General features: G+C 38.9%; 1 protein-coding gene across 5 annotated transcripts in view; it reads left to right on the top strand.

Annotated features, from left to right (window-relative positions):
• Positions 1-12,077, top strand: part of FRYL (FRY like transcription coactivator) — a 309,775-nt gene that overhangs the window by 292,752 nt on the left and 4,946 nt on the right. For all 5 annotated transcript variants that reach the window (XM_047799032.1, XM_047799033.1, XM_047799030.1 and 2 more), the window contains one exon: positions 9,316-9,384. In XM_047799032.1, coding sequence (XP_047654988.1) covers positions 9,316-9,384 — 69 coding nt within the window. The remainder of the gene's footprint in view (positions 1-9,315; positions 9,385-12,077) is intronic.

The raw sequence follows: 12,077 nt of genomic DNA, 5'->3' as shown, positions 1-12,077 counted from the left end.
GGACTTCCCGTCTTGGCACAGTGAAAACAAATCTGACTAGGAACCATGAGGCTGCAGGTTCGATCCCTGGCCTTGCTCAGAGGGTAAGGATCTGGCATTGCTGTGAGCTGTGGTGTAGGTCGCAGACACGTTTCGGATCTGGCATTGCTGTGGCTCTGGCATAGGCTGGCAGCTATAGCTCTGATGAGACCCCTAACTTGGGAACCTCCATATGCCATGGGTGCAGCCCTAAAATGACAAAAAAAAAAGAAAGAAAGAAAGAAAAGAAAAAAGAAAATATATTTGAAGAAACAATGGCTGCAAACTTTCCAAATCTAAAGGAAACAGGTATCAAGATTCAGGAAGCACAGAGGGCCCCAAACAAGTTGAACCCAAAAAGGCTCACACCAAGATGTATTATAATGGAAATGGAAAAAGTTAAAGAGAGGATTCTAAAGGCAGCAAGAGAAACACAAAGCATTAATTATAAGAGAACCCCCATAAGGCTATCAGCTGTTTCTCTACAGAAACACTACAGGTCAGAAGAGAGTGGCAAAATATATTCAAAGTTCTAAAAAGGAAAAAATTGCAGCCTAGAATACTCTACCCAGCAAGAATAGCATTTAAAATAGAAGGGGAAATAAACAATTTCTCCAACAAACAAAAAGAGTCCAGCAATACTAAACCCATTCTAAAAGAAATACTGAAAGAGCTTCTCTAAATAAAAAAGAAGTAAGAAGAAATAGGATGGAGGAAATCACAGTTGGAAAGCAATCACTTAAGCCAGCTCTAAAAGAGAGAAAAAAAAAAAAAACTTTTGTAAAAGTGATTATAAACACAAGGAAAGTAAAAGAACAAACATGAAGATGTTAAAAAAAGGACTTCAAAATCATAGAATGTGGGGAAGGAAAGTAACAAAATATAGACTCTTTTTTTTTTTTTTCTAGTATGTTTGAGCCTGTATGACTGCCAGGCTAAAGCAAGTAGATATAAGAAGGGGTTCACATACTTGAAAAACAGAGCAACCACAAATCAAAACCAAATATTACATTCACAAAAACTAAAAAGAAAAGGTCATAAGCATCAAATAAAAGGAAATCATCCAACCAAAGAAAGAAAGGAACAAAGGAGACTCAACTGGAAAACAAGTTTTAAAATGGCAATAAATACATAATTATCAATAATCACCTTAAATGTCAATAGACGGAATGCTCCAGGAGTTCCCATCGTGGCTCAGTGGTTAATGAATCCGACTAGGAACCATGAGATTGCAGGTTCGGTCCCTGGCCTTGCTCAGTGGGTTAAGGATCCGGCATTGCCGTGAGCTGTGGTGTAGGTCGCAGACACGGCTCGAATCCCGAGTTGCTGTGGCTCTGGTGTAGGTCGGCGCCTACAGCTCCCGTTAGACCTCTACCCTGGGAACCTCCATATGCCATGGAAGCGGCATAGACTGAATGCTCCAGTCAAAAGACAGAATGGCAAACTGGATAAAAAGCAAGAGCCTAAAATATGCTGTCTACAAGCTACTCACCTTAGGGCAAAGGACACCTATAAATTGAGAGTAAGGGGATGGGAAAAGATATTTCATGCCAATGGACAAAACAGAAAAGCAGGAGTTGGAATACACGTATCAGAAAAAATAGACTTTAGGAGTTCCCGTCATGGCGCAGTGGTTAACGAATCCGACTAGGAACCATGAGGTTGTGGGTTCAGTCCCTGACCTTGCTCAGTGGGTTAAGGATCCGGCGTTGCCGTGAGCTGTGGTGTAGGTTGCAGATGCGGCTCGGATCCCGCGTTGCTGTGGCTCTGGCGTAGGCCGGTGGCTACAGCTCCGATTCAACCCCTAGCCTGGGAACCTCCATATGCCGAGGGAGCGGCCCAAGAAATAGCAACAACAACAAAAAAAAGACAAAAGACAAAAAAAAAAGAAAAAATAGACTTTAAAATGAAGGCCATAAAGAAAGACACTATTTAATGATAAAAGGATCCTTTCAAGAAGAGGATATTATAATCATCAATATATACGCGCCTAATAAAGGAGCACTCAGATACATACAACAAATATAGACATAAAAGGAGAAACTGATGGAAATATAATAATAGGAGGAGATTTTAACACCACACTGACATCGATGGACAGATCCTCTAGACCAAAAATCAGTAAGGCAGCAGAGATCCTAAATGGCACAATAGAAAAGTTAGACTTAAGTGACATTTTCAGGACATTACATCCAAAAAAATCAGAATATACATTCTTTTCAACATCTATAGTCAGCAGAAGGAAGGAAATCATAAAGATCACATAGGAAATCAATAAAATAGAGATTCAGGAAACACACAGAAAAAAAATCATAAAACCAAGAGCTGGTTCTCTTGAAGTATAAACAAAATTGACAGAACTCTGGCCAGACTCACCAAAAATAGGCGAGAAAGAACTCAAACAAAATCAGAAATGAAAAAGGAGAAATCTCAACAGATACTGCAGAAATACAAAAAACCCTAAGAGAATACTGTGAAAAATTATATTCCAACAAATTTGACAACCTAGAGGAAATAGACAGCTTTTTTTTTTTTTTTTGCTATTTCTTGGGCTGCTCCCGTGGCACATGGAGGTTCCCAGGCTAGGGGTCTAATCGGAGCTGTAGCCACCGGCCTACACCAGAGCCACAGCAACGCGGGATCCCAGCCACGTCTGTAACCTACACCACAGCTCACAGCAACGCCGGATTGTTAACCCACTGAACACGGGCAGGGACCAAACCCGCAACCTCATGGTTCCTAGTCGGATTTGCTAACCACTGCGCCACGACCGGAACTCCCCAATAGACAGCTTTCTAAAGACATACAGCCTGCCAAAACTGAATCAAGAAGTAGATCAACTGAGTAGACTAGTCACTAGAAATGAAATTGAATATGTAATAAAAACATTCCATGCAAACAAAACGTCCAGGACCAGATGGCTTCACAGGTGAATTCTACAAAACATACAAAGAACTTATACCCATCCTTCTTCAACTTTTCCAAAAAGTTGAAGAAGGAATAATCCCGAAGACATTCTATGAAGCCACCATCACCCTAATACCAAAACTCATTGTTGCTCAGCAGAAAAAACTTAATATCCATGAGGACATGAGTTTGACCCCTGGCCTCACTCGGTGGGTTAAGGATCCAGTGTTCCCTTGGGCTGCAGTGTAGGTCGCAAAAGCCACTCATATCTGACATTGCTGTGGTGTAGGCTGGCAGCCGCAGCTCCCTTCAACCCCTAGCCTTGGAACTTCTATATGCCATGGGTGCAGCCCCAAAAGGATTTTAAAAAGAAAGAAAAGAAAGAAAAGTCAAAAACCATGTGATCATCTCAATAGACACAGAAAAAGCATTTGACAAAATCCAACATCCATTCATGATAAAAATTCTCACCAAGGTGAGTATAGAGGAGGACATACCTTAACATAATAAAAGCCATCTATGACAAACCCACAGCCAATATAATACTCAATGGAGAAAATCTGAAAACCTTCCCACTAAAATCTGGAACAAGACAAGGATGCCCACTCTCACCACTTTTATTCAACATAGTATTGGAAGTCCTAGCCATAGCTATCAAACAAAAGGAATGAAAGGTGTCCAAATTGGAAGAGAAAAAGTAAAATTGTTACTCTATGCAGATGACATGATACCATATATAGAAAACCCTAAAGACTGCACACAAAAACTACTCAAACTGATCTATGAATTCAGCAAAGTAGCAGGGTACAAGATTAACATTCAGAAATTGGTTGCATTTCTGTATACTAACAATGAAATATTAGAAAAGGAATATAAACATACAATATCCTTAAAAATCACACCCCCCAAAATTAAATACTAGGAATAAACCTGACCAAAAAAATGAAAGACTTATATGCTAAGAACTATAAAACAATCAAGGAAATTAAAGTGGAGTCAAAGAAATGGAAAGATATTCTGTACAATTATAAATGTAATAAAATTCTTTGAGTAAAAAAAAAAAAAAAAAGAGAAAGAAAAGAATTTCTATGCTCCTGGGGTAGAAAAATTAATATTGTTAAAATGGCCACACTACCCAAAGCCATCTACAGATTCAATGCAACCCCTATCAAATTCCCCATAACATTTTCCACAGAACTAGAACAAACAATACACAAATGTATATGGAACCATAAAAGACCCAGAATTGCCAAAGCAATCCTGAGGAACAAAAACCAAGCAGGAGGTACAACTCTCCCAGACTTCAGACAGTATTACAAAGCTACAATCATCAAGACTGTGTGGTACTGGTACAAAACCAGACATACAGGGGTTCCTTCCCATTGTGGCACAGCAGAAACAAATTCGATTAGTATCCATGAGGATGCGGTTCAATCCCTTGCCTCCCTCAGGTAGGGTACCCAGCATTGCCATGAGCTGTGGAGTAGGTTGCAGATGTGGCCCGGATCCCATGTTGCTGGGGCTTTGTTGTAGGCCAGCAGAATTCAACCCCTATCCTGGGAACTTCCATATACTGTGAACACAGCAGTAAAAATCAACAAAACAAAACAAACAGAAAAAAACAAAAACAAAAACAGACATACAGACCAATGCAACAGAATAGAGAACCTAGAAATAAACCCAAGAATATAAAATAGGAAAAAGACAGTCTCTTCCACAAGTGGTGCTGGGAAAGGGACAGCTGCATGTAAATCAATGAAACTAGGTCACATCACACCATGCACAAAAATAAACTCAAAATGGCTTAAAGACTTAAATATAACACAAGACACCATCAAACTCCTAAAAGAGAACATAGGCAAAACATTCTCTGACATAACCATACAAATATTTTCTTAGGTCAGTCAATAGAAATGGAAAGCAATAGAAATGGAAACAAAAATAAACCAATGGGGGAGTTGCCATCATGGCTCAGTGGAAACAGTCTAACTAGTATCCTTGAGGACACAGGTGCCATCCCTGGCCTTGTTCAGTGCCGTTAAGGATCTGGCATTGCCGTGAGCTGTGGTGTAGGTCGCAGACATGGCTCAGATCCTCAGTTGCCATGGCATAGGCCGGCAGCTGCAGCTCCAATTCTACCCCTAGCCTGGGAACCTCCATATGCCGCAGGTGTGGCCCTAAAAAGGCAAAATAAATCAGTGGGACCTACCCAAACTTAAAAGCTTTTTACACAGCAAAGAAAACCATAAAAAAAGAGACAGAGAATCTTCAGAATGGGGGAAAATAGTTTGAAATGATATAACCAACAAAGGCTTAATCTCCAAAATATACAAACAACTCATACAACGCAACAGCAAAAAAACAAAGTGGAAAATGGGCAGAAGACCTGAATAGACATCTCTCCAAAGAAACATATGGATGACCAATAGGTATGTAAAAAAATGCTCAACATCACTAATTAGAGAAGTGCAAATCAAAACTACCATGAGGTACCTTCCACACACAGGTCAGAATGGCCATCAATAAGTCTACAAATAACAAATGTTGGCGAGAGTGTGGAGCAAAGGGGACCCTCCTGACACTGTTGGTGGGAATGTAAATTGGTACAACCACTATGGAAAACAGTATGGAGGTACTTCAGAAAACTAAATATAGAACTACCATATGATCTAGAAATCCCATGTCCTGGGCATATATCTGGACAAAACTTTCACTCAAAAAGATACATGCACCCCTGTGTTCATTGCAGTACTATTCACAATAGACAAGATATGGAAACAACCCAAATGTCCATTGACAGATGAATGGATTAAGAAGATGTGATATATATACTCGATGGAATACTACTCAGCCATAAAAAAGAATAAAATAATGCCATTTGCAGCAACGTGAATGGAACTAGAGACTCATACTAAGTCAGAGAAAGACAAATACCACTTATATATCACTTATATCTGGAATCTAATATACAGCCCAAATGAACCTATCTACAGAAGAGAAACAAACTCATGGACATGGAGAACAGACTTGTGGTTGCCAAGGAGGAGAGGGAGGGAGTGATATGGACTGGGAGTTTAGGGTTAGCAGATGCAAACTATTGCATTTGTAGTGGATAAGCAATAGGTCCTGCTACATAGCACAGGGAACTATGTCTAATCACTTGTGATAGAACATGATGGAGTATAATGTAAGAAAAATAATGTGTATGTATATATATATATATATACACACACACACATATATATAATATATATAAAATAGGACACTTTGCTATATAGCAGAAATTGACAGAACATTATAAATTGACTAATAAAATTTTTTAATGTCCTATAATAAACTGTAATGAAAATATCTTTTAAATGTCTATATATGTGTGTGTGAATATGTATATATAAAATAATCAGTTTGCTGTCCAGTAGAAATTAAATTGTAAATCAAATGTATTTCAATTTTTTTAGGGGGGGGTCTTTTTTGTCTTTTTAAGGCCACACCCATGGCATATGGAGGTTCCCAGGTTAGGGGTCCAATCAGAGCTATAGCCACCAGCCTACTGCCAGAGCCACAGCAACACAGGATCTGGGCTGCCTCTGCAACCAACACCACAGCTTACAGCAATGCCAGATCCTTAACCTGCTGTGCGAGGCCAGGGATCAAACCCGCATCCTCATGGATGCTATTCAGGTTCACTAACCAGTGAGCTACATGGGAACTCCAACTTTATTTCAATTTTTAAAAATAATCAGAATAGGAGTTCCCGTCATGGCGCAGTGGTTAACAAATCCGACTAAGAACCATGAGGTTGCGGTTCGATCCCTGGCCTCGCACAGCAGGTTAAGGATCTGGCGTTGCTGTGAGCTGTGGTGTGGGTTGCAGATGCGGCTCGGATCTGGCATTGCTGTGGCTCTGGTGTAGGCTGGCGGCTCAGCTCCGATTGGACCCCTAGCCTGGGAACCTCCATATGCCGCGGGAGTGGCCCAAGAAATGGCAAAAAAGACAAAAATAATAATAATAATAATAATAATTCAGCAGCAAAAAAATTCTCAAAAGAGTATAGTACTGGCAGAAGACAAATGAACCAATAGAACATAAGAGACCCACACACATATAACCATAATTTACAGCAAAGATGCTCTTGCAGTGCAGCCAGGAAAGAATATTCTTTTCAACAAATTCTATTGAATCAAATAAATATTTATACGGGAGAGAAAAATACTTCACTCCTGCCTAAGCCTCCATCTCACTGTTTCTTATCCCATCTATGCTGTTACTTTTTCCTCTTATTTTCTATCAGCCAAGTATTTTTCATTATTCAGTTTGTAGTTATAACTCATTATTCCTTGAGTACTTTTTTTTTTTTTTTGCTTTTAGTGCAGCATTTGCAGCATATGGAAGTTATGTAAGAGCTAAAGCTGCTGGCCTACACCACAGCCACAGCAACAGGGAATCCTAGCCACATCTGCGACCTCCACCACAGGTCACAGCACTGCAGGATCCTTAACCCACTGAGCGAGGCCAGGGATCAAACCCACATCCTCACAGATACTAGTCGTGTTCATCTCCTCTGTGCCACAATGGGAACCCTCTCCTCTTAAATTTTAACCTTTATTTGAGCCTTGAGTTAAAAAAAAAAAAAACCATCATGACAGTAAGACTGATTACATGTGAATCAGGGGGTTTTCTGTATACTGTCTACACTGGCTGGGAAGGTGTGGACCTCTACTTTTTAGGCCAGTGTGCGGGCATGGGGCAACAGGGTTGGGGCTGGCTTTTTGTTTTGTTTTGGCTGCACCCCCAGCATTCAGAAGTTCCCGGGCCAGGGATCAAACCCACACCACAGCAGCAACCTGAGACACAGCAGTGACAACACCAGATTCTTACCCTGCTGCGCCACATGGGAACTCTAGGGCCGGCCTTTTAACAGGATAAAAATGAGAACTAATTATGTTGAATAGTGCCCCCCAAATGCCATGTCACTAGGTATTCAGTACAAAAAAAATTACATTCTGTAAGAATAAGCCATTATAATAAGCAACTGGAATTATTTTTTTCGAATTTATTAGTATACTTGAACAAATTGGGCCAAATTAGTGATGATGAAGTGTACAGACATCTCAACATTTTGTGTGAATAAAGATTCATGTACAAATTCCATAACAGATGTCAACCGAATCTTACCGATATGAAGAAATCTGGTGGGTGGCTTTTGACAATGGCTGCCAGCAGCCGTATGTCTCACTAGCAAAGCTTATGTTTTCCTTTCAAGATGCTGTCAAGCAAAGAGCCTAAGGGCCCGCGCAGGCTGAGGGGACAGGATAAAAGGGACGTAAGGTCAGAGAGATTGTTTTGAAATAACTGAGATGGCTAATTTTCATTCTCTGCATGCAGAACGTTAAGCTCCAGTTGAGAATTTCCAGTGTCGAATACTGAAATATTTTCAAAGAATAAACAATGTAGCTAGCAGCTTTCCTCAGAGTCCTAATGAAAAATGTTCTAGTGATTTCATTTATATATACATATATGTGTGTGTATGTATACATGTATTAGTTTTATGTTTATCACACACACACACAAAGAGCTAGAAAGTCAAATGAACTGATAACATTAATATCAAACTGTCAAAACCTCAGAGCTTAACTTTAAGGCTCTTAGCTTTCACATCAGCTTGGAAATTCTATGACTCCAGTGTTTTTTCCCAACTAAACCACAATGTTATTATTTTCTTCTTACTTGACAAGAGAAAATGTACCTTAAATAAACATCCATCTTTAGGAATAGCCCCAGGAAAAGGAAAATCCACATTTGGCTTCTGTATCCCGTATTCTTTAGAGAGAACACGTTTGTCGTTCATGACTGTCTGAAAAGAAAAAAGAAATAAAAATAAGATTGAAAATGGATTTTCTTTTCTGTTTCACTAATTAAAATTGACACAAGTCTTCTGAGAATGACACTTCGGATAAGCAAACAGACCTGGTTAATTCTTTCGAAGTTGCCTTTATTAAATTGACCAGAGGGGAAGCACATCTTTCATTTCCCCGTCTTACATTCGACAAAGGTCAGGGATAGGTTGTGAAGATTTCCAATAAAATCCACAAAATGAAGAATATTCTTGACGGAAATGGAGCGCCCCAAGTCCCTGGAATAGAAGACAACCAGCTGTGTTTCCATTAGTACGTGCATGTGGTCACACAGGCAGCATCCTCGGCTTTGGTCTGCTGTGTACCAATGATTCAGCTCAAATGGAGATGAAAGTCTATGCTTGTCGCCAGTCCTAGAAATTCAAGTTTCCTTTTAAGTCTGTTGTTTTATATAGGCTCAGGCTGTTATAGCACCAATTTCGTTGTGCTTGGGGCAAAGTACTGTATTAAAATTTACTGTTACTTATTTCTTTAGTGGTTAGACAATTGTAAGAGGACGTTTGGTGCCAAAGAAGACATGTATAGGATAAACACAGATGCACAAGTAAGTTTCTTATTCTTTGTTTTGCTGTATCTCTGCATCAGGGGAAATAGTGTGTGTGTTCAAACGTCCTTATTTGATATTCCTAGAAATAAAGAATATCTGTAACACTTTTCATTTTTGTTATCAGAACGATCTCTCTAAAAGTTAGGTTCAGTGAAATATTGGCTTAGTAATGAAAAATTCACTTTAATAAAAATGAACGGCCAGCTTGTGACTGAAGCTTAATAACATTCAGTAGATAAGCTCGATGGATATCTGGACAGTCCAAGTTGACTTTAAGTTGCATCTGCCTCTTTAAAAATTGTGTTCATTCTACAGATAAATTGTCTGGTCAGGAAAGCAAACCTGAGTAATGTGATATACATTCATACTAGCCTCTCCAAAGGTGAAATTCTGATTAGATAAATCAGAGTTTGCTAGTATAAAATCCAGTAAAAATAATAGAAATGTATTTTTTCTATTATTGAACATATAACATTCCATTAAGAGAGAATAAAATTAAGACCAGCAAATTTACTCTAGTGGAAAGCATAACTTCCAATGGGGGACGGTGCATTAATCAATTAACAACCTCTGCATTTGACAGCGCAATTCTAATCTTTCAGCGTCAGATTGCTAAAGACGTCTAGTCACTATAAAAGTTATCGTACTATTGTAATAAAAACTGGAAATTTCACAAAACTGAAATGTTGAGAAAATGACAATATATTCTCAATAAATGTTAACTATTTGCTGGGCACTGTGCTAAGCATTTTGCATTCATCGTCTCTATCCTTACAACTCTGTCTAGTAGATGCTGTAATTATTCCCATTACGCAAATGAGGATAAGTAATAAGCAATCGATCAATATTTAAAAATACATGCAAATTCAAACTGAGGCTCAGAGAAGCTAGTTTATCTAAAATCAGTAAGTAAATAGAATTAAGATTCAAACCTAGGAAGGCTGACTCCAAATCCTGCTCTTCTTACAAAGACGTTGTCAAATCATCTGTGTAAAGAAAGAAACGAGGCAAGACAGGGAAAAAACCCCAGACTGGAATTAGATCCTTTGGTTCCAATTCTGCCTTTGCCACTCTGGCTTAAGCAGGTTAACAAACTGCTTTTCTTGTATATAAATTAGGTGGCTAGACTAAGTGATTTCTTATATCCCTTCTGCCTTGAAGAAAATGAGTTCCACCCGCAGGAGCCCATGTCAATTAATATATCTTGAGGCTTTCCACTAAGTGAAAACTGAAAAAGCCCTGCACATTTATTTTTTATGACTTAGCTCTTCTTTCACACTCAGCTCCTTGAGAGTGGGGGGTCCCTTTTTACACATTATGGACTTTCTGTCCTTGTGTACCGCTAGAGTCTTTTGCATAGTAAGCAATCTGATAGCTATTTAAAAATAAGTGAAGGAGTTCCCGTCCTGGCTCAATGGTTAACGAATCCTACTAGGAACCATGAGGTTGCAGATTCAATCCCTGGCCTCGATCAGTGGCTTAAGGATCCAGCGTTGCCGTGAGCTGTGGTGTAGGTCGCAGACGCGGCTCAGATCTGGCGTTTTGCTGTGGCTGTGGCCAACAACTACAGCTCCAATTAGACCCCTAGCCTGGGAACCTCCAAATGCTGCAGGTGCAGCCCTAGAAAAGACAAAAAAATAAAAAATAAAAATAAATGAAAAGACTATATATGCGAACTCCAGTACACTTAAAAAGCAGCATTTTTAAGTGTAGAGTGTTAGCATATTTGACGTGATTTCTGATCATTCAGAGCTATGAAAATCAATTATGTTTGTGTTATTTCCTACAGTTGTGGTCATAAAACTTTATCAGTGATTTCCATTACACCCCAAAGTGAAGCTCTAGATATATGCCTACAGAGTCAGTTTTAATTTATGCTAATAGCAGTGAAAAAAGTACTGAAAACTCAACTAGTTGTTAGTTTCCACATAGAACTGGATGAAGTAGAACCTCAGAAATGTAGATATGCTAATATGTTTGACATGGGATTGTGTTCAACTAACCTTCGCAGAATGACCATCTACATGGTTTATGGTAAGCAGTGCAGAGCTAAAGTTCACCTTTGCTCAGCAAATCCCTTCTAAATTGATAGGAATAAACGTTATACAAACAGTTCTTCAGAGGAGCCTATTTAGAAAAGCAGATTTGAGAAAGGACTCTTGGAAGCAATATTTACATTATGGCCATTGCTGTTTTAATTAGAAGTCATTCTTCTCCATTAATGAGACTAGGCCGAAGTTGCAGTAGATGTTTTAACGTAACAATGTTTAAATAGTCCAGAAACCTGGATGTATCTCTGTATATTTTACATTATCTCCTTAGATTCAAACCCAGTTGGGCTGAATGTCTGAGGTTGAGCTAAATTACACTCGGAATGTAATTTAAAACACAACTGCTCTCAATAATTTACTTTCTGATTCAGCACTAATTATGGCAACGTAGGACTTAATTAGACAGTAAAATGGCAGGAGACCTAGAATGAGTCACACAAGAGATAATCCTCTCCTGGGCAAATTCTTATTATATAAAATTATAAGCCAATTCTTTCCTGCAGCTTATTTCATATTTTCTAATTAAAAGTTTTAGAAATTGACTACATTTAACCCCCCCCTCCTTTTTTTTTTTTTCCTGGAAAGGCTATAAAAACCGAAATAGAAGACCACTTTCAATAGCCAACTTTCCAACAATCC

This window comes from Phacochoerus africanus, chromosome 10 (genome assembly GCF_016906955.1).
Source record: "Phacochoerus africanus isolate WHEZ1 chromosome 10, ROS_Pafr_v1, whole genome shotgun sequence".
Taxonomy (NCBI): Eukaryota; Metazoa; Chordata; class Mammalia; order Artiodactyla; family Suidae; genus Phacochoerus; species Phacochoerus africanus.
Note: the sequence above shows the minus strand (reverse complement) of the source record. Positions and strands in the feature narration are given on the sequence as shown.